Source organism: Neodiprion lecontei, chromosome 4 (genome assembly GCF_021901455.1).
Source record: "Neodiprion lecontei isolate iyNeoLeco1 chromosome 4, iyNeoLeco1.1, whole genome shotgun sequence".
NCBI lineage: Eukaryota > Metazoa > Arthropoda > Insecta > Hymenoptera > Diprionidae > Neodiprion > Neodiprion lecontei.
The window spans coordinates 26554574-26576626 of NC_060263.1; the positions used below are offsets into that span (position 1 = coordinate 26554574).

Sequence of the window (22053 nt, forward strand, 5' to 3'; positions counted from 1 at the left end):
CCGATAATATAAAAATATTCCGAGGTGAAATTTAGAGCGCATACTATTTTTAAAACTCACTGCAATTGTTTAATCCAATATTGTATTGTATCGAGCTTATGTCAAGTGCCCGGCTAGCTCAGTCGGTAGAGCATGAGACTCTTAATCTCAGGGTCGTGGGTTCGAGCCCCACGTTGGGCGATTTACTTTTTATTCGTACTTACAAGCATCCTTTCTTTGGATTATATCTTCTAACAGAACATCGTAATATTTAATTAGTACAGAAAAAATATAATAACCAAATCCCCGATTTCCGATGTATCCGTGTTGCGTGCAACCAATTTTTGTAAATTCGCGTATAGAACATATTATACGAATCAATAACAAAAAGGTAAAAGGATTTGTTTCACTTAAGGAATTCCAGTTTACTTCTTTGAGAATTCTTTGTACGGCCCATTTCGTAGATGGAAATTGACAAAAGTACGAATTTTCGTACAGTCGCGTCGTCGATTACATTGTAGCGCGAAAAGGACAAAACTTGGATAAATGAGTGTAAGAAACTAAAAATACTTTTTCTCCACATGTATGTGCTACCTGAACCTCTTGAAATTTTTTAGTCAAGACATGTAATCGTGAAGCGGAAAAAAGGGATTCAAAATTGAACGACCGTATTTTCTCAACAGTAATCTCGAAATTCGTGCTTGACCCTGAAATTCGGCGTCCAGGCAGCCAAAAGAAGGGGAATAAAAGCCTTGTATATCCTATTAAACCATATTGTAAGATCTGTTCTCTATCGACGTAAAACGCAACTAGGAAAGATAATACGAAAATTACGTGCAATACAAAAGCATCCAATATACTCTCAGTTGATAAATTACATAAGTGATAAGTGATAAGAGAGATATTTTCCCTTCTACTTTGACGTATTCGTGACCTGGATAGAGAAGTGTTGTTTTTTCTTTTCAGCTTCAACTGACAAATAATTTCGTCTATTGAGCAGTAATTGAATATTAAAATACAGCTAAATGGTATTGCACATTCAATATTATACACGTTAAGTTATGCGCGCTGTATTACAACCTAACCTAACCTAACTGCTATGCGACTCTTTCCCTTAATGACAGCTGGAAATCAGCTGTTGCCAAACAGTGTAACCCAACCTAACCTAACCTAAAATCAAATACAAATATGAGCTTAGGAGAATTTAGTAAGAAAGTAGTGAAAAAAAATTGTAGAAGAAAAGGTACGATAATACGGAGTAAGGAACGTGAAGTAATTAAATCCATAATAGAATTTTGTGATCAAGAAGCTAGACAAAAATCTCTACTATTTCCATTGCGTCAAGCCACTAAAAGGGCTGCTAATTATACCAAGATATCCGAAAGAACGGTCAAACGCATAAGGGAGGAAAATAAGTTAGGGCTAGAGTTTGCCGATGACGATGATTATTCAACTAGAAAATGGGTAAGGCTTCGTCGTCGTTGTTGGATAACCTATCAGGGCCACTGAATATTACAAATAATACAATGTTGTAATAAGATCTGTTATATTCAATCATTAACAGAAAATTTCAAAGACTCGCCTGCAATCAACGTATTTATGATTTTCTAACTGATTACAAATTGCAGTAAGAATGTTTCGACATCAAATTGAACAGTCAACTATACATCTAACTATCCAATCTGACCAAGCAAATTTGGCATCACTTAAATCGAAATTTATAAAAAGTAGACTTTATGTAAATTTTGTTTAGCAATTCTAGATTAATTTTTATTGCATTACTATTTACGTTTTGTAAAATTCAGGGGCATCAGTTCAGAGCTTATTTCATAATGGACCATATCTAAACTTCTTTTCCTCTAAATAAATGAATCTGAACCTTAAAACATTATGTTATTGCTATTTTAACTCATTCACTAAACACTACAAGCGCTATAATTTATCCAATATTCAATAATATTTTCACAATGTCTCCTCAATCGGAGTAGCACAAAAAAAAAAAAAAATGCTGTAACGTGATTATAAAGAAAAACAGTGATTTCTTAATCTCTAATAAGCAATAAATGTGTGTGCCATATCTTATTAGCCACGATATGTTTAGATAGCAGAGTTACGTAATATTGATTAAACCAATTTTGCACTTACACAAAAATGTGAGCCACTTTGTTACTTTAATCCACAGAGTAGAGGACCAACAGTAACAATGAAGTTTGCCAGCAACCTATCCTTCATGTTTGGGGAAAGCCCGAAGATCACAGAAAGATACCAGCTGGCTAAGCAGGCAGGATTCAAGGCTGTGGAAACTGGATTTCCACTTGGATTTACTGCCCAGGAAGTTGCAGATGCTCGAAGTAAAGCAGGTGTCAAGCAGGTTCTAATCAACATATTTACTGGTATATACGAATTTGAACTATAAGCATTTTTTACATGTAACAATAAGTCTTGAGTGCTTCTTTCATTGAAATTCTTAAAATGCACATACCTTCACTAACAATTAGCATAATAAATGGCTCTTTTGCATCAGGTGATGTAACAAAAGGAGAAATGGGCTTTGCTGCTATACCGGGGAAAGAAGATGAGTTTAAAAAAAGTGTTGCTCTTACTATTGAGTATGCTAAGGCTCTAGACTGTAAAAAGTGAGCTGATTTTTTTTTCAAAGTACATATAATTTCATTGTAGAGATGCATTGATAATATCATCCATACGTCTTAATTTCAAATTGAAATTGCTCTCAAAACAAATTTCTGATACTTTATTACAATTTTTAGGATCCATGTGATGTCTGGTAAAGTGGAATCGCCTAATGAAATCAACGATTCAACTTATGAGAGTAACATGAGATTTGCCATCGAGAAGTTTCAGGCAGAGGATATTGTTGCTCTTATTGAACCAATAAACAGTATAACAATGCCCAACTACTACATGAATAGTTTTGAAAAAGGTATAACCGGAAATTGTCCTACATGAAACCAATTTTTATCATAGTTCATATACTTAGACATTGTCAGTGAGAATATTTTCTTTCTTACCGTTCCAAAATATTTTATCTGATTGATCACGCAAATTGGTCAAATGGTCTTCAGGAAACAGGAATAATTCAGAACCTGATTACATTTCATTCCATATTGCATCACTAATACAGGTCTGGAAATAGTAAAGAAAATAAACAGTCCGCATTTAAGATTGATGTTGGATTTGTTCCATCTGCAACATGCACGTGGAAACATAACTCGTACTATCAAGGAATATCTTCCATACCTTGGTGAGTGTCATCTATTTCATTGTATAATTGTTGTCATTACACTTGTCAAAATATTTTTATAAACAAACTTTCTGATAAAATACTTGCAGGTCATGTGCAAGTAGCACAAGTGCCAGACAGACACGAGCCGGATACGGCTGGTGAATTAAATTACAGATATGTATTTTCTCTCTTGGAAAAAGAAGGATACAAAGACTATATCGGTTTGGAATACAGACCAAAAGCTGGATCTGCGGAAGGATTGAAATGGATTAAAAATTTCGGTTATACTTTATAAGTTGTACACAACCAATATCTGAATATTCATAATATATTACTGAATTATTTGAAAATTTTATCTCTGAATGCACACGAAAGTTATTTTACGTATTGTTTATAATACTAATAATTTTACATATATCTGAGGGTAATGGTAGCCGATCAATATTAAGGACTTTTTTTCATACAAAACCATAAAACTAGCTCGAAATATACGAGTAGAGTACGTCATTAACGAGCTTTTGCAGAAACCTTCAGGTATACTTGTTAAGGTGGCCATCCAAAATGCAATGACTAGATTCTACCAGGTGTCCCATTTTAAAGTACCACCTGATTTATCTCGAAAAAGACTGCTCTGATCGAAAATTGACTCGAGTGAAACTTCTAGGGCTCAAGGGGGGACGTTCGAAAAAAAAATTGTTTTCAGTCTCAAATTCGAAATGGCGGCGCTACGATGGCAGACATGTTTTTTTTAAATGGGAACATGACTTTTTTCTTCTACCAAAAAATTCATCACATCAAAACTAACAACGTTTGCATGACCGTTTTTCGGGTTAAGTCAGTAATTTTTGAGTTACAACGCAATTTTTGACTATTTCAGCGCTATCTAAGATATACCACGAGGAGGTAAGAACGCGAGAGAATATGATGGAACGAATCAGAGCAGCCTGCCGAGTGATCTCAAGAGAAGTTCTACTAAGAACAGTTGACGGTTTTGAGAGAAGGGCTCAGGCATGTTTGAACATGAATGGTGGGATATTCGAACATCCTTAAGAAGGGATCAAAGTTTTGCGCGCATGCAAGAATGCACACACACACACACACACACGCACACACTACAAGGAGGGTTTGGAGTCCAACAATACTGCGGAAGTGACGAGCCGCAGAGACCTGATCCTTGCGAGTGTTTTATACACACATGAACACACGCACATACGCACACACACACATTTACACTTGGGATGTAAGACTTTACCTCCTCGTAGTACATCCTGGATAGCGCTGAAATAGTCAAAAATTGCGTTCTAACTCAAAAATTACGGACTTAATCCGAAAAACGGTCATGCAAAAGTTGTTAGTTTTGATGTGATGAATTTTTTGGTAGAAGAAAAAAGTCATGTTCCCATTTAAAAAAAACATGTCTGCCATCGTAGCGCCGCCATTTTGAATTTGAGACTGAAAACAATTTTTTTTTCGAACGTCCCCCTTCGAACCCTAGAAGTTTCACTTGAGTCAATTTTCGATCAGAGCAGTCTTTTTCGAAATAAATCAGGTGGTACTTTAAAGTGGGACACCCGGTATATTTATACACATGGATACATGGATATTATACCGGTAATGGTCTGTAATACTAAAAATAAAACTGTAATGTAAAAATGAAACAATCAAGTACAGAGAAAATTAAAGACAATTAATACAAAAAGAAATGTGCATATTTATTACCGTACAGTATTTTTATTATAATTTTTTATCAACTATAACAATATAGACACAATATATATTATTTACAATACATAAAATTATACAAAAATTTATTGCAGTTGCATTAAAAGTGTTGCGATCAGTTTGGAAAAAGTAATACCGTAAGCAACAAATAAACTGTGTATAAACGATGTTTTTCGTACTGTATATTTGAAAATTCAGTTGCTAGCGAGAAATAAGTAATATGCAAAGAACAGAAACGGTTTCTTTATACCATTTACATCTAATTTGTAATAATTTCGTACAAAAATTGTACAGTACTTATAGCTTACCTGTACAAGATTGATCTGAATAACAAGCTGGGGCTAATAAAAATTGTGATGAAGTTCATACTTGTTAAAGACAATGTGGGTAAACCACTGTATACTTATATTTGATAGCGGCGAAATTGAAATTACTTGTACTTGAGAAATGTAAGTTTAAAAATGAATAGAGTATATCAGTACTATATGCTAATACCTCAAGATTTCTAATGCTTCTAGAGAACTCACAGCAATATTTTCCAATACAGTGTGAGCAATTCCGATCGTCCCTATTATTCAAAATTTTTTATAAATTTTAATTTACTGTGCTAATCACTTGATTATGCCCTAATTTTTCCGCCCTCGTACCTGCCTAGTTATTGCATCAAGCATACTTACAGGTAATATTTCGCAAATTTATCACCACGTAAACTACTCTTTACGGTTCGAATTGACTCGAACGCTTCACAAAATATTGTAATTCTCAATCACGATAAGATTTGCCATCAAAGAATGGTGTAACTAGGGGGTCTTAACATTCAAGTTCGCTAATTTTTCCTAAAATGCTGCAAAGTAAATTGAACTTGCAAGCTGTAATGTTGGATTCCTGAAATTATCAATCGCATTGCTTGTATAAGAAAAAGTTGTAGAAACGTGGCAATGTTAAACAAAAATCTAAGTTACACTAAGTCGCCAGATGTTTGAGAATTAAGATGTAGTTAGATGTTTACTGCATAGTTGTAGGAAATACTTGTTATATCTATAAAAATGAAGAGATTTAAAGACACAACTTGACCACTAATTTGCTTAAGCTAAGTATTGTCTATTAGTAACAACACCTTACTTTACACATAAGGGCCAATTGTTACTGCCACCAGTCAAAGTATCTAAGTATGTACATATAGTGTTAAAGAGATTTTATAATTGCTATGCATAAAATTACAGTTGGGTAAATTTACTTGATGAATTATTGTATAGTTTGATTGGCTCTCGATTGATGTGCACTTAATTGGTAGTTATAAGAGCAAATCGTCGTAATCTTCTCAACTGTTATTTCAAGTCTTTGTTTCCTATGAGAATTCAGATTTTTTAAATGATTTCATTCATGAATATAGCGACGATATTCAATGTCGTCGGTAAACGAAACTTTGCTCAACTCCAGATGAAGAAAAAATGCGTTACCAAATAGCATACAATATTAGGGTTTTACAATTTAAAAAGTATCAAATTTTACTTTTAAATGATAAATAGCAAAATGCATTAGTCTTTCCATCTGCATCACTTCACGTATCAAAAGCTTAAATATACTTTAAATATAGAGCGAACAAATTTGATATAAATTCCCAAACAGCCAATATTAATAGTAAGTATAACTGTACGTGCAGTGTTATAAGAATCAAATAAAAAAAATAAAAACTTGATTTTACTGAAGTATTAACAATTCTCTGGTGAATGATAAAATTGGATTATAACAGTATGATTGATTTTATTTAAAAAAAAGTGAAAAAATATATTTAAATTAAATAAATCAAAGTAAATAATAATGTTTCAGAGTACTGTCTCGTTAAATGAATGTCCTGTCAGTATTGATTCATTCAACCAGCTTTAATTATGACTCGACTAGATGGATGGCTGGATATAATATCTAATTACTGTATTTCAAAACGTGACATACAAAGTTCAGTGATGGGCGCACTTCTTACAGCAAACCTTCGTTTGAGTCACATGTTAATTAAATACACATGTCGTAAATTCAATGAAAAAATTCTAAAAACCGTGCACCAAGTATCAGTGCAAATTTTCCATTTCATGAAATCATTGCTGCCGCTATTGAAAAATAATCATTATCATATTCTTTGAATAGAATTATGTCGAGAAAAAAAAATGCTCATACATGTAAATGAGAAAATTTAAACTGAGATGAGCAGGTCTGAGAATGATTAGAGAAGAAAATGTTAATCTCAATCAAAAGTGAAAATCTAGCTGCGTATAATTAGTGCAATATACGTAAGTACATATAGTCATGAATGAATGTCAACATCATTTATGGATGCAGATTTAAACCTTACTGATATGTGATCAAACCCTAACACCTACAATAAATAATGGTACATAGCATACCCCGGCGATTAAGTTAATCTTGCATTAAAATTCACAAGCCGTGTGATTTGCATGAGGCTTTTGAGAGCATTTCACTAATCATCAATGTTTGACTTTAATAATATCAGATAAGCCGCAACTAATTTACACTTTGATACTACATGTGACTAGTTCTGCGATTTTTGTTAAGAACTTCAATTTATCGAGGTTAGTATGGAGCCGGGATAAAATTTTTATATCATTTCGATCTACAGATCGTGTGCGTGTGACATTTTTATAAGATGTCTCAGCTACCATTTTGTAAATCTCATCCAATATATTTTGGATATGGTAGGTAGTTTTACTATAATATAAATATTACAAATAATGCTAGTTTAAAATTATTCCTCATCAAAAGTAGGTATGTACGCATTAAAGCATCATATACAAGCGATAATGTACAGCTACAGATTATTAGTTGATCTCCTAGGAATATGTAATATCTTGTTTATAAAAATTTACTTAGTAACACTTCACACGGGTAATGTTAAAAAAATACAAAATAAAATTATAAGTTGTGAGAAGCATTTTTTTTCTTCTTAATAAATTGACACGCTGAATATGATGTGACATATTTGGAAAATACGTAAATTACATATTGCATTCCTTAATTGAAAGCAGTAATATTTTGTTACGCAGAAAGTGATACCCTTATTGCTAATTAACACTGACTATAACAAGAAAAGATTCCAGACAAATAAGTTAGACTGCAAAAAAAAATTGTACCTACCGAGAAATGCCTTTGAAGGATACTAACTTTGCGAAAAAACATTAGTTACTTTGACAAAAATACTCATAAAATTCCATAGAGCTCTTTAACGTTCGATGATCCAATTTGTAAAAACCCTCCAAATTTTTTACTATTTTACTAAGGCCGTGTATCATTCAAAAGTCAAAGTAATATAACATCATCAAATCGACTGTGATTGTAAGATTCTCTATTCATACGTTTGTTGTACGAAAGTAAGTGAACGGAATTAAGTGACTGTAATGCATGTTAAAAAGTGCCCACTATTAGCAAAGCTGCTAAAAATAATAATCGATATAGTAAAATAGCATATTTTATAGACAGTAAATAAAATTCATGTACGAAACTTGTTTGATACTCTCTGTGAATTAAACCACATGTTCCATCAACAAATTTCAATATTTCACAATCCAAGCTATTTTGTATGTTTCTGCGAAATTTTCATTGTTGTTAAAATTAAAACTGTTGGTAATTAGCTACATTTACGCCAGTTCGGCTCTGCTTACTCATTTTCAGAAGTGTAACGAAGTAGGAAGGTATGAACCATTGTCAAACAGCTTTTTCCGCATCCACAAGTGGCTCGCTCACATCATTTCCTGGATTCCCTATGACAGCAGTGCTACAAAATATTTATACAATATAAGTTTATTATTGAATTGAAAAATTAGGGTGAGACAAGTAAATTGATTTTATTATATATCTATAAATAATGAATCTTAATTTCTTTTTAAATATAATGCCACCATTTAAATGTAAGAAAAATGGCTAAACTGTTAAAAATTTGCATGCAGTTTAAGAATAAATGTTATTACCAGTGCGTGGGTACTGAAAGATATTCAATTCTTTGCACGAACTGATAACATGAAATAAGTCACACAGATATGTTTCGCAATATGTAAGTAAAATAAACAATCTTGCAAAAAAGTTTAATTATCATACCTAACTACCAAGAGCCATAATACCATATCTACAAAAAAAACAAAAAAATATCGGATCGTTAATCACACTTCAAATAATGTAAATGATTAGTACAGACTTGATATAAAAAGAAGACTTTACCCAGTGCCAAGGGCCAGAATAGTAGCTTCTTCTACCAAACTCATTTCATCAAAGTTGTACCTATAGTCAATTGAATATTTGCTTTTGGATTTTTATTTGAAATTATCAAGAGAAATCACAATTAATTATAACAAGTAATTGCAAGCACAGATGTTACCAAAATAGTACAATTACCGTTGCAAGTTTAAATTCGTTACTTTTTGTTAGATGAAAATCAATACAAGATATTAAGGACTGGAAGCAAATTCAGTTTGTTAGTCATCCCCTCATGAACTATACATATAATAATTCTTACTTGCATCAACAATTACTATGCACATCAAAACATCCATTTTTATGAAATATTCTTGAAAGTAACAAATACAAAGTGCGAGACTATAATCATCCAAATAACTAATCAAATTTCTATACTAATCCTTAATTTTTTGGTTAACAGTTAATTTAAAATAAATATTGTAATGACAAAGAAATTAAGAAAAAAGTATACAATATGTCGAAGAGGCTTTGCTCGCTCATTTGACGCATACAAAGAATAATATTAACCGAAAAGAGTCCAAGCAAAATTTATTGCAATAAACATAATGTGTATGTATGTGTGTACACTATAAACATATACATAAATTTACACACACACCAATTGTTATTATATGGACTATCTATAAGTAATAAACAAAATTTTTGTTTAATCAGCTTACAACAAAATAGTAAACTAGGAATGTTCTCTTTTATCACATGATCTTATCAAATAATAATTGCAATGGTACAGTCTTTATAAGGATTACGCAAAAATGTTCTACTTATTTACAATTATTAAATGTCGCATTAGAATAAAGTTTCAGCTTGATTCAAAGGTATCTTGTCAACTGTTTGTTTTCTTTTTTCATTTTACTACTGCTTGCTCAGTTTTCTTATCATCTGACCTTAAAATATAATAAATGTCTTATTTAATAAAGTTCACATTCCAGAGTGTCAAAAACAAATTGATTGTAAAAAATGCACTATAGGAGTAACTATAGAAATTTTAGCAGTACATTCTGCTTGCATAAAATAAGAAATAATCTACTAAAAGAAAAATTGTCATTCTAAAACTCAAATACAGCACATATTATAAGCAAAATATACTAAATTACTTATAGTGTCAAGTTTTTCATATAGTTTATGAATTAACAAAGCGAAGTAATGCTTCTGCTTTGTTTCATCTCAAAGTATGAACATGGATATCAATGGCAATGGGTATAATGAAGAATGATTGAAGCAAAGAAGGTCTGTGATTGACACTAAAGAATTTGCTTCTTTTGATGGCGAAAACCCATTCAATACTTCATAGAGAGAAATAAATTACGCTTGTCTGGTACAACCTATAATTAACATAGGGTTGCGCTGTTACTGTGCATACTAATTTGTAATTGCTAATGTGTCATCGTAAAAAAATAATAAAGTGGTACGGTAATTGAAACCACCAAAAAGCACTTGAAAATAAAATTTTTTTGATTTTTTGAGATTTAGTCGCCTTGCCATTCAAAAGCACAAAAATCTTCTAACAGTAATATTATCAAATCCACATGCCTGTGTTGAATCTCTTCTTTTGTGAAACAAAAATTTCAGCAAACCATTTGTAAAATACTTATTTAAACGTCAGGCAAGTACATTTGTATGGGAATTACCAAACACATTACACTAAGTGTCTGATTAAATTTAAATTATAAATTTTGTGATGTCAAGTTATAACAGAATCTAAAGCTATTCAAAATCAAGTTCTTATGTCCATATTTATACCTTGAAATAAAAATGGCAAACATTACAACAAGGCTAGACTGTTCTTCATAACATGTTCGTTTTTTTCTTCTAAGGAATACATGTCAAATGCAACTAGTATAACATTAGCATGAGTAAAAGTAAAAATATGCGTATCCTGTTGCACCTGAATATCTTCATTTGCTGGTTCAACATGAGTATAGATATTTTTTCACATTTTCATCAATGTAGGCTTTCAACTAAACAATACACAACTTTACTGATGTCATGCTTTCCGGGGATTGGAATATATTTGTGATATCCAATTTTCGGTTCGACGATCGACTGGATTCCTTAATTTTAAAGAATCGTAACATTTCCTACCTACACTCTAATCGGTCTAACTAAATACCATGATTTTATACCATCCGTAAAATACCTGAACGAGAGCCAGATAGTGGTGGGGAGTCGAGTTCAGCCTCATCCCCCCACCGTTGTGGTTCGCCGAGTAAAGTGTGGGTATCTTCATCGCATAGCCGTTCAGGGAAGGTAACCCCGTCTCCAAAGCTGTAACCCATACCCACATTTCGAGGCCTGATATCACCTCATTATCATCCATCATCTCGTATAACTAACGCTCGTGTAATGATATTACTGTATTATAAAGACAGGGATTAAATGAATAAACACGTCAATATCTATATTGACTATTGAAGTTTCTCCACTAGGAATTTTTTCTAACAGTTTTAACAGTTTTTACAGGGACTTATAATCAGTAGTATAGAAAGATTCCAGATATTCGAGAATGGTTAAAAATTCCTATTGACGTAATGTAAAGTACTTTGTAATGGAGTTTACTTTGAAAACTTTCAATGGAAAGAAGCAATCGGTACATTACCCGATGACTTCAGGTGCTTTGGAACTACAAAAACTAAAGGCAAATCATTTTTGTTTTAATGGTTAAATAATCATAATTGATACCAGATAAAAGTTCCATATGTGTATACATAGAATCTCATCAAATTCTTTAACACTGTCATATTTTATACTTTTTAAAACACAGTTGTTGATGTTGCATATTTTTCACAGGACTGTCGTTATATTTTAACAGTTGTCTTAAAAATGTATTATGACCGTCATTATTGTACACTGACCGTATAACTCTTTTACTGAAAAATTACAAGTATTTGCGAATTCACCATGAAATTAGGTATGCGTACTCGGTTGAATTGAAAGGTCTTTGTTGCTGTTTGAATAATTTAGTTTTCCATTATTCTTTAGCGTGAAAATATTACAATTTTATCCGCTATTAAAATTTTATGAATTAATCACTCTACGAGCCAGATGCACAATACCTTGCAACATTGTCACGTAATGTAACACACAGCATAGCTGAGAAACATTGGCAAATTATAAATTAAACCAGTAACGAATTGGAGTCTTATTCTTACAATTAGATTTATTATAGATGACTGATAATGATTTGAGTCAGAATTGAGATATGTATATAAAAATGATCAGCCATTTTCAATAATTATATTAGTAAACCTTTATAAAAATTAGGATAATATAATTTTGTGTTGTTAATCAGAAACAATATATTGGGATTCGCAAGACCCTGCGACATTTCCCCCTAACTTACGCTTTTAGATTATGCAATACGAGATATTTGCTGCAGATGCTGCGGGATGTAATTTACTGATTGATAGATATTTGATTCCACAGCTTTCCAAAAAAATTATAAATGCCTACAATAATTTTCCAATTTTTACACTAACGACGAGTTCGTGGGCTTTTTAAAACCAGTATAACATAGAGTCAAATAAACACTTCAAATATAAGGTTAAATATTTTTTGACAGTCAGTCACATATCAGAAATAAATAATATAAACTGTTACCTGTCAAAGATTTCTTTACACTATCAGAATCAATAATTTACAGCTGAACATTTTGTTAGCAAATAGAGTTTCCCTACTTAAGTGTTTTATTAACTATTCGATTGATTAAGAACTTCCGAATTAACGTAAATCCTTTTTTCTCAAATATTATACTTATTTCTCTTTATCATAATACTAGTGCCAAGATGAAAATAATGAAATAATTACTGATGCAAAGTACAGTGCAGCGAATAATGAGACAATCAGCAATAATAAGCAAGCAATGTACACTAACATGCTTTGACAGATTTTTTAATAGTCTTGTATTGCACGAAAGTAAATTTAGTAGCAGGTAAATGATCTTACGAGATGGATACCTTCAATACCTGAAGAATTTATCTATTTATATGTGTATGTGTGTATCTCTATAGAGAAAGCAAGGAATATAACATATCACTCAACTTTGCTGGACGAATTATTGCAGAAAAAAATCATCAGAATAAATTAAAATCATACTACTTAAAAAATCTGCCAGAAAACTAATTTCGAAACAAAACAGACATGCGTATACTAGAACATTTAACTACAGTAAGGTATTGTCATTACTTTGGAACTTGATGGATCATATTGTAATAGGTATCTGGGTATTAAAATGAATCATACAAATTCCACACTTATCAGTGATATCATAATGATCGAAGCAATCCTTCATAAGACGATTTTGTACGAGGAAAATTTTTTTTCATTCTAGCACTTGTTCGTATTCAAAACTTAAAATTGTGTATCGGTCACCAGGCTGTTAGGTAACACAGCTGCACAAAAAAAAACAGTGCATTGTGTCGCAAGTTAAACCACCATACCTATAAGTTTTTGGAAATGCTGATTACGAATCCAATGTCAGAATTGCTCCATCACCCCCAGATTTTGAGTACTCCTGCCTGATACATACAAGATTTTTCCATGCGCAAGTTACGAGTCGAACGCTCCATATATCACTCAAAATCTGAGAGTGATGGAGTAATTTTTAATCCGAATTCGGGTTCAGCATGTCCAATAACATATTATAGGTATGGTGGTCTAGTCCGTCGGATAAGATACTTCTTTTTTTGTGTGGTTGCGTAATCATTTGCGATATTAGGTAACTAATGCCTAATCACAGGTTTCATATTGAGATTCAAAATCTGAACCAATATTTTTACTTAAACTTTTAAATAGTATCAGGTGGAATTTGCGTTTCATCGATGATACACGTAATTTCTGAACAATTATTAAGTTTATGTGGTTCTCCATCAGAGTTACATAATAACGGTTCCTGGAAATCCGATGCAGGTGAACTAATATTCAGTAGTGCTGACCTGTTCTGAGTACTGCCCATGGAGTTGTAAGTGTTTGAGCCAACCTGATGCTGCGACCGTACAGGGTAGACATTTCCATCCCCAAGACTAGAACATACCCGTTCCAACCCCCCAATTTTAAAATCAAAATCCTCTATTCTATTTAATATCTAATGCATGTACAATATTTGCTGATGAGGTACATCAATCAGGTTCAATTACCATTCACTATTATAATTCAAATATCAACTTTGACCAATTCATATGCTCTTCTTCAATTATTTTAAGAATTTTTCAAATGCCACCATCATACTACTTCTTTAATTTAATTATTCATGTCCTCTATCTATTTTCACACATACATTAGTTTCAGTAGCATTTTGAACCTCTATCACTTTTGAATTAATGACAATTCAGTCATTGATTCAAATCATTTGCCCTTCCTATAACTAAAGAAACATCTAAAACTGTTTGATCGAAATTAATAACATTTAACCGGTATAGTATCACCGACGACACGAGAAATATTTCTACATTTCCAAGCTGCAACCACACCTGTATTGATACAGCATACAATAGAAACATATCAACAACTATCACAATATTGAAACAGATATTTTTATACAAGCAATCAAACTTATAACTAAGCCCCCAGTGTTGATCAATTATTCAAATCAACCTTATCATTGTATCCATTGAACGAACGAGGTGAAACTTTGTTTTAGAAACGGATCACTCGTATAATTGGCCATTGTTTGAATTATTAGAACATACAATGGTGTGCAGTTAATACAATAAGAATCTTAAAGAAGAATTACATGTAGAATAAATGGTTTGCATTCCCGCACATTGGACTTCCAAGCTATAATTTTCAAGACAAAAAATTAAACTACATGTAGAGAAATGTTAAATTTGGACTTATTATTTACCCTCTCTCCCATTGTCAAATCATTGCAAGTATAGCAATTGTAGTAAATGTGACAATTCTAATTGTCAGATCTATATTCCAAGTTGTTATGTCTACTAGATTTGATTTAACTGAATAATTTAACAGTGGTACTTCAGGTGCCAGTACACACATATAGTAGTGAATCCAAAAATATCTTTTGCTCCACAGACATGCAGAATTGAATGCTGTCTCAAGATTCTTGAAATTTGAGAAAGATATACATTCTTTTCCATTAGGCAACACACAATATATCTATCAATAATACAACTTCGTATACATCAAAGTGCCCAGTGCTATATGCACCATAGTAACGAATGAAAACTGTGACTTTTGCATACAATTTCCAATGAAAAAACCCGTTGACGCTCAAACATTTTAAATATTGTATATTTCTCAACGCTAATATAAACTTTTGCGTGTCTATTGATAACAATCACACCCGAAATAAATCCTGAAGCATCGCATACAAAATGTTTGATTGATCATCAGACGTAAAATTATCTCGTAAATTCAATTTCAGTATAATCGGCCTCATTTCAATATCATTAAATGCTGGCATAATTAATTTTAGATGGCAAAGGTATGAGGAAGAAAACTTTTTAGCTTCAAGAAACCGAAAGGCTGAAAATAACTGAATATTGTGAACACTCTCTGTAATAGTAAAATTCTAACATCACTAATACTGTCTTAGACAATCAGAAACTTTTCTTCGCAGGCATTAATCTACTTAAGTAAATAAGCTATGCCGAAGAGTAACTGTTATGAATTACCAGATGAAAGTTATGTTAAAACATACTTCTGAAATTAGATACTAATTAATTTCCTGAAACACTGAACATTATAAAATAACCGGACTGGTGATGAGAAGAAGTAATGCACCTAAAATACATTTATCAAAAATTAACTAAACAAATTCAACCAGGTTCCCAGGAAATTATATTCATCGCCGCTTAGGAGATAGATTCTCTTAGTGATAGAGCTTAGAGATAGTTGGAAATAAAAACAGCAAACAATTTTTCGATAAAAAGTGCGACCTAAGTAAATAACAAGATTTTTGGGAGTAATTTACTCAGCTATTTTGAAGTCAACTTTTAATCTGATTGAGATCCGTTTTCTCAAAAACTGAAGAGTATTATAGGATTACTCAAAATAAATGCATACTTATGTCTGTTCGATTGAAAATAGAGAAATCAAGCAATCAGTGTTGTAACTTAAAAACATAAGAAATTGAAACTGACAGTTGCACTTGATATTGCACAGCTACAAAGTGAGGAAACTAGAACAAAATAATGTGGGTCAAAATTTTCGTCCACAAGGCTTGCAAGTTCATCATGTCTTGGTACCGATATTTATATTTTTATATAGTCAACAGTATAAATACTTCTGAAATTTAATAAGTGCATGTGCATGTGCTAAATACATAGCGAACGAAGTTTTGAAAAATAGGGAAACATCAAGCGAATCATCATCGAATGTACAATATATGGAATATGATGTAAATATAGGAAAAAAATTAAAAAGTATTGGGAACCATGTATATACATATATAGGATAAGATTGCTGGATACCAGAATGTTTTTGAATACAACCAAGGTTGCCGAAGTATATACGCCAAAGATAAAATGTAGCGAACCTGTTGTAAATATTCTGATTTTGTCTCATGTTTATTCTGATTAGTGAAATCTGTATTATGAAAACTAAAAGCTATTGTTAAATTACCCTATCACTTGACTGATTTGTAAATCGATACCTTTTCAACTTGTGACTTTCATTGATACTCAGCATTCTATCCCATAATATAAGCGGAATAATAATGAGTAGTAAAGATGAAGTAAAAAAAATGAAAGGACATAAATGAAAAATGTTTGATACTCACAGCTAAGCAAGTGAATTGAGCTTTTGTGGTGTATTTTGTAGTTGATGAAAACATAAATTACATATGTATATAAATTGGTATTGCGCAACTGGCTCAAAGATTATCATAAAAAAAAAACTTCTAATTACTTTTTGAACTGATTAAATGTCGATAAGGACATTCGTCAGATACAGATTAAATTATGTTCTTATTTTCACCGAAATTTACGCACTATTATTCAGTCAATTTTATTTTAAACTTATTTTCTGCCTCAGTAAAAAAAGTAATGATGAGAGTAGCTTACCTAGTAAAAACAGGAAGGAACCAGAGCCGCGAATTGTCGCCAAATACTTCTTGGAAATTATTGTATCTTCCAAGACTAAAGCCATCTTTGTCTTTTCCAGTTCGAAACATAGGCGGTCTGAATGCTTCTGTAACATCACGTTAACAAAAATGAAGTCATAGAGAAATTAAAAAAATTAGCAACTAAAATCACAAAATGCCGAATTTGAGACCACTCAACTTCTTCAATTGTGATAAGCTATGTTACATTATAATAGCTTCCGAATGTGCTATTTGAATTCTGAGTTTCTATCAAAGGACTCAATTATTCTTTAAAATAAAACAATTAAATCTCTTTTATTGCTTACCCAGTGTTGATCTGTTATGCAGAATGAGGTAGCAATGATAGAAGAAAAGAGAGGTGAGACTAACTGCAAACATCAGCGCAACACAGAACAAGAAGAGCAAATGGAACTTTCCCACTCCGTCCAACTGACCCTGCGAAATTATTATTTTAAATGTCTACGTTCATAGCCTATACAAGGTGTAATCGAGCTACTATTTAATTATATATATTTTCCTATCTTGCTACATGCATATATGATCATAGAAATAAATGTTTACAGAGGCACTGTTCAACTTGGAAGAAGTATCTCCTTTTATCACTTCTGAAATCAATCCTAATGATTCACAAGTTTATGTCATGTTGCTCTTGCAATTTTTGTACTTGATTGCTTTGAAAGTAACTGAACATTGTAAAATAAATTATATATTTATAACAGTGAAGTGTTTGTCCTCATCCTGGTCCTCACAATGGATATTTAAGAAAAGACATGTGAATAAAAAAATCTGATAGGTTGAAGTCTGACTGGTACTAAAATTTTGTAAAGCTTACAACTATACACAACCAAGTTACCGAATGTAACAAGAACCAAGGCTACTTGAACATGTTAAGGTGTTGAAAAATATTGAAGGTAAAATAAATACCATAATGAAGATGTTTATAAAACAAAGAAAATTACTGCTTCTAACCTTCCAGAACTTGACAAAATATTCCAAAGAAGTGCCAGCAATAAACATGCAGTAAAGAAGAGCGTAAGCCAGGAACAACATGAAAAACTTGTAATTATGGAAGCCCACGCAGTTGTTCACCCACGGACAGTGATGGTCCATTTTTAGGACACACGTTCCGCATACGCTGCAATGGTGGGCCCGGTCTGGTTTTATTAATTGACACTTCTCGCAGAAGCGGATTGCTGTAATTATGTCATTTAATATTTTCATCATTTCAAAAAAGAAGAAGATAGTATACATATACAGTCATTCACATTCTGAATGAAATCAACTAACTCATTCATGAAAATTTAACATAGAAGAAATAGATCATTGTTATTTTTCATATTTAGCATTGATATTTTTTTTATACACGTACAATATACTTGCATTATGAATAAAAAAAAAAAAATTAAAAAAAAAATGAAATATACAAATAAATATATTACGGTGAATGTTTATAGCATTAACTAATTATAATTCAAAATATTTCTAAAATGATTTACAAATAAATTGAACAGAGTAGATTCTTTGCTGCTCACCTCCTTTGATCGTGCGATTAGTAATAGGAAGATCTTGAGCAAATTGTTCTAAAATTTGCCTTTGAGCTTCTTCACTTACAGGTTGCTGAAGTTTTTCCATTTCCGCAGGAGGTATTCGAAACTATAATGTTTCAATGGGAATTACATTTTAATCATTTTGATGATAGAGTATTTGAAATGACTGTAAGAAAATGAAAATTAATACTTCTATGATTCAAACCATTTGGTAGGGATCTATTCACAGCACATTATGATAAATTTAGTATCAATGTAAACAAACTTCTGAGGAAATCATAAATTCGCTGCAATATTACAATAACAGAAAATCAGTTACGTATGTCTGTGGTTTGAATATTGGCATACCAGATCTGCTGAAACCATCTTATCCAAGAGAGTCAGGAAAACTCCTATAGCGTGACAACTAGAGCTAAATTTAGTGTCACATTTAATCACACAATCTGTGCACCTCCAAGTAAATATTTATGCAATAATTCGCCATCAGCTTATAAACAGTACTGTTAATATGTAATTAAACCTTCCTCCTGCTTTATAGTCAGATCCGAAACAACAATTAAGAAACTAACTTCAGAAATGTTTAGGAATTGAGAAAACATTCGAACGCTTTGTAAACTAGGCGGTCCAATGATTATTTTCTGAACTACAACACATATCAGTAGGCACATGATGAATATACTTGGTTTATTGACAAATTTTCTGACTAGCATATGCTGCAACTTACGATTAGTGACTAACAGAAAAACAATCCAATATTACCTTATCCGGCACTCTTCCAAGATCCGTGAAAACTGTTTGCCAGTACGACCAAAGGAATAGTAGAAACAAGATGTGGAAGAAAAATAGGTAAAAGGCTGTAAATATGAAACGACAAGAGTATTATTTAAAAGGAAAACATAACGAACAGACTTGAAAATGTTTAGAAGCTTATTTTGCTCTTACTACCCCAACGTAAACGTCTGCCAAATGAATCAGTAGTGTTTATTTACAATCTCAGAAAAGATTCAAATTTTTATTACTGCTATTATTTACTTTGTATATACATAGCAGTTTCATTTTCTTCCATATTACACAAAAAATGTAGGCATGAAATTACACTCGTTTAAGTTAAATGATGTATTGAAAATCTAATAAGTACTAAAATATTTATAGACCAGGTGCTTGGGGAAAAACATTTGAACATTTTTTCAACACTTTCTGGAAGTTGAATGTTGATCTGATAATATTCAGTTCATACTGGCTAATATTCATTTTCCGTAGTATCTTTATAGAACTAGTAATCATCCAGTTATGAAAATATGTCTAGTAGACAAAATATATACCGAAACAGCAAAATTATATACGGTACATACCTTTTTGAACATAACTCTCGATTGCATCTGGAATGAGGGAATAAAATTAATGAATAACATTCCTTGAATGTAAGGCGCATTCGAAATTACAGAATGTAGAAACGTTTAAACTCATCATATTTCTAATTACTTTTCTAATAATAAATTCCAGACAATATTTTTTACAGAATTCAAGTAAGTGATGGGAGAAGCAATTGATTTTCAAGTAAGAATAAAAGCAATGAATCGACAAAGTTTTGAATAACGTCTAAATATTTGTGACGGAAATTACAAGTAGCGGTGAAAAAATGTATTGCATAGATTCCTAAATTTGAATGTATATCATTCAAGAGGGGTGTTGAAATTAAACAGGATTATCCTCTCAAAATTCCTTACAGAGAAAAATATCTCTGTTATTGATAGGTCATTTATTATGAAAAGATAAACGTACGTTATGTAAAAAGATCATGGCATCATAGCACAAGTTGTGAGTCACAGAAATAATAAGTAATACGAAAAAACTATTGACCTACTTCGAATTGAATACATTAACATTTTCAAGTTCACGAATGTTTTGTTCAAGAATAATCGACAGAAGAATGTGGCTGAAAAATGGAATCGCGGTTACAGTCCAGACACGTCTATGTTGTATTTATAAGTTAAGATTAAAACAGAAACATTAACAGAACAAAATAATAATAATTTGTAAAGAGAATGCGAGGTTATGCAAATACGTCTGTAGTTAATAACGAGACAGATTGAAAGGCGAATAGTTGACATAAATTGAGGGCAGGAGCTGCAAATACTTTGGTAAGTAAATAAAACTGGCTTACAATAACAGAGTTGCACCACATAGGCATAATATGACCAGAAGACGACGGTCAGGATAAAGACAACGGGTATCCATTTGACGGCCTTCAAACACCACCAGCAAGGTCCATTCGGTTTACCCATTGTAAGAAATAATACGTATTAAGCACACCACGGGTTATTTTTCAATGGGCCACATTTCGTTGGTCTCCTCCTTTTCAGGAAACTTATTTTATTCTTCACGTCGTAAAACCACCACGAAACAACCACTCTCTGCAGAAATTCATTACACAGTAAACAATCGAAACGTATCTCAATATTCGAGAAATGATCAGAGCAGACTTTATTCGAGATACCGTTTCGTCACTGCTTACACAGTCGAACTCTAGTCTGCACATGCGTAGTTCTCTCACTTTCCGCGAACTAAATGGAATTTTTTTTTCTATATATACCTGGTGTACCGAAATCCGACTCCATTGGCTACACTGGTGAACATTTTCATCGCTTTTCACAACTACAAAAATATTTAGACACACACACGTACCTCTGTGAGGTAAACATGAGTCTCTTATGGGCATATGAATCTTTGTTAAACTGAATATTCGGGTAATGCATTAAATAATTGCGTCATCCTGCAGTTTCTCAACGATTCAACGCTAGCTTTGCAAGCCGCCAATACGACGCTGAAATGTACCACGAAGATTGTGGAGTTTTCAGAACTATGTTTTGCTTCGATACTCATCTAAATCACACCCATTTATGCTTAACAGCTTCAACTCACTTTTTGCAGAAAATTTTTCAACCTTGTTCACCACAAAACGGCGTACATGATATTATGAACTGTACACCTCACCGTCTCGTAACTGCGAATTTATTATTTCGTAGTGCGAAAATTTCAAACGAAAAGAGCGATTGAACCAAATTTTACAATCTTTGATCTTTCATTTGACAGAAATTTTACTCCAAGTACGCCATAACTACGGAGAGCAACTATTTCGAGCGCAGATTCGCATTTGATAACCGCAAATAGCCATATAAGCGGTCTGTGGGTCCAAGTCATGACAAGTTCATCCTAAATCAACATCGAACAAGGTCCTGCAA

General features: G+C 32.2%; 2 protein-coding genes and 1 non-coding gene across 14 annotated transcripts; 2 read left to right on the top strand and 1 right to left on the bottom strand.

The window, feature by feature from the left end:
* Positions 1-107: 107 nt before the first annotated feature.
* On the top strand, positions 108-180 carry Trnak-cuu. The gene has a single exon. It is a non-coding gene; the product is annotated as a tRNA-Lys (tRNA).
* Positions 181-499: 319 nt separating this feature from the next.
* On the top strand, positions 500-3992 carry LOC107220548 (putative hydroxypyruvate isomerase). Of its 5 annotated transcripts, none has more exons than XM_046736463.1 (6): positions 500-531; positions 2162-2372; positions 2504-2615; positions 2748-2920; positions 3122-3241; positions 3331-3992. In XM_046736463.1, exons 1-6 carry the CDS (start codon positions 526-528, stop codon positions 3516-3518), a joined length of 810 nt encoding a protein of 269 aa, XP_046592419.1. In that variant the 5' UTR covers positions 500-525; the 3' UTR covers positions 3519-3992. The 5 variants fall into 5 exon arrangements, with proteins under 5 accessions (XP_046592419.1, XP_046592422.1, XP_046592420.1 ...); XM_046736466.1 differs by lacking the exon at positions 500-531 and adding an exon at positions 736-755; XM_046736464.1 differs by lacking the exon at positions 500-531 and adding an exon at positions 769-1007.
* A 616-nt stretch (positions 3993-4608) lies between these two features.
* On the bottom strand, positions 4609-21341 carry LOC107220557 (palmitoyltransferase ZDHHC2). 8 transcript variants are annotated; one of them, XM_046736459.1, is made up of 11 exons: positions 20976-21341; positions 20164-20190; positions 19571-19665; positions 18797-18917; positions 18234-18457; positions 17570-17699; positions 17224-17350; positions 14137-14223; positions 11343-11470; positions 9050-9077; positions 4609-8729 (listed from the first exon to the last, which is right to left on the bottom strand). In XM_046736459.1, exons 1-11 carry the CDS (start codon positions 21094-21096, stop codon positions 8660-8662), a joined length of 1158 nt encoding a protein of 385 aa, XP_046592415.1. In that variant the 5' UTR covers positions 21097-21341; the 3' UTR covers positions 4609-8659. The 8 variants fall into 8 exon arrangements, with proteins under 8 accessions (XP_046592415.1, XP_015514694.1, XP_046592416.1 ...); XM_015659208.2 differs by lacking the exon at positions 11343-11470 and adding an exon at positions 9170-9229 and having other exon boundaries at positions 20976-21339; XM_046736460.1 differs by lacking the exon at positions 14137-14223 and having other exon boundaries at positions 20976-21340.
* Positions 21342-22053: the final 712 nt, after the last annotated feature.

Coding starts and splice junctions, on each gene's coding strand:
- LOC107220557 (XM_046736459.1), bottom strand. CDS start 21,096: ATGGGTAAACCGAATGGACCTTGCTGGTGGTGTTTGAAGGCCGTCAAA. Junction 20,191..20,975: donor TGTGGTGCAACTCTGTTATT/GTAAGCCAGTTT, acceptor CCCTCATTCCAG/ATGCAATCGAGAGTTATGTT. Junction 18,918..19,570: donor TTGGAAGAGTGCCGGATAAG/GTAATATTGGAT, acceptor GAAACATTATAG/TTTCGAATACCTCCTGCGGA.
- LOC107220548 (XM_015659197.2), top strand. CDS start 1,168: ATGAGCTTAGGAGAATTTAGTAAGAAAGTAGTGAAAAAAAATTGTAGA. Junction 1,444..2,161: donor ATTATTCAACTAGAAAATGG/GTAAGGCTTCGT, acceptor TTTAATCCACAG/AGTAGAGGACCAACAGTAAC. Junction 2,921..3,121: donor CATGAATAGTTTTGAAAAAG/GTATAACCGGAA, acceptor TCACTAATACAG/GTCTGGAAATAGTAAAGAAA.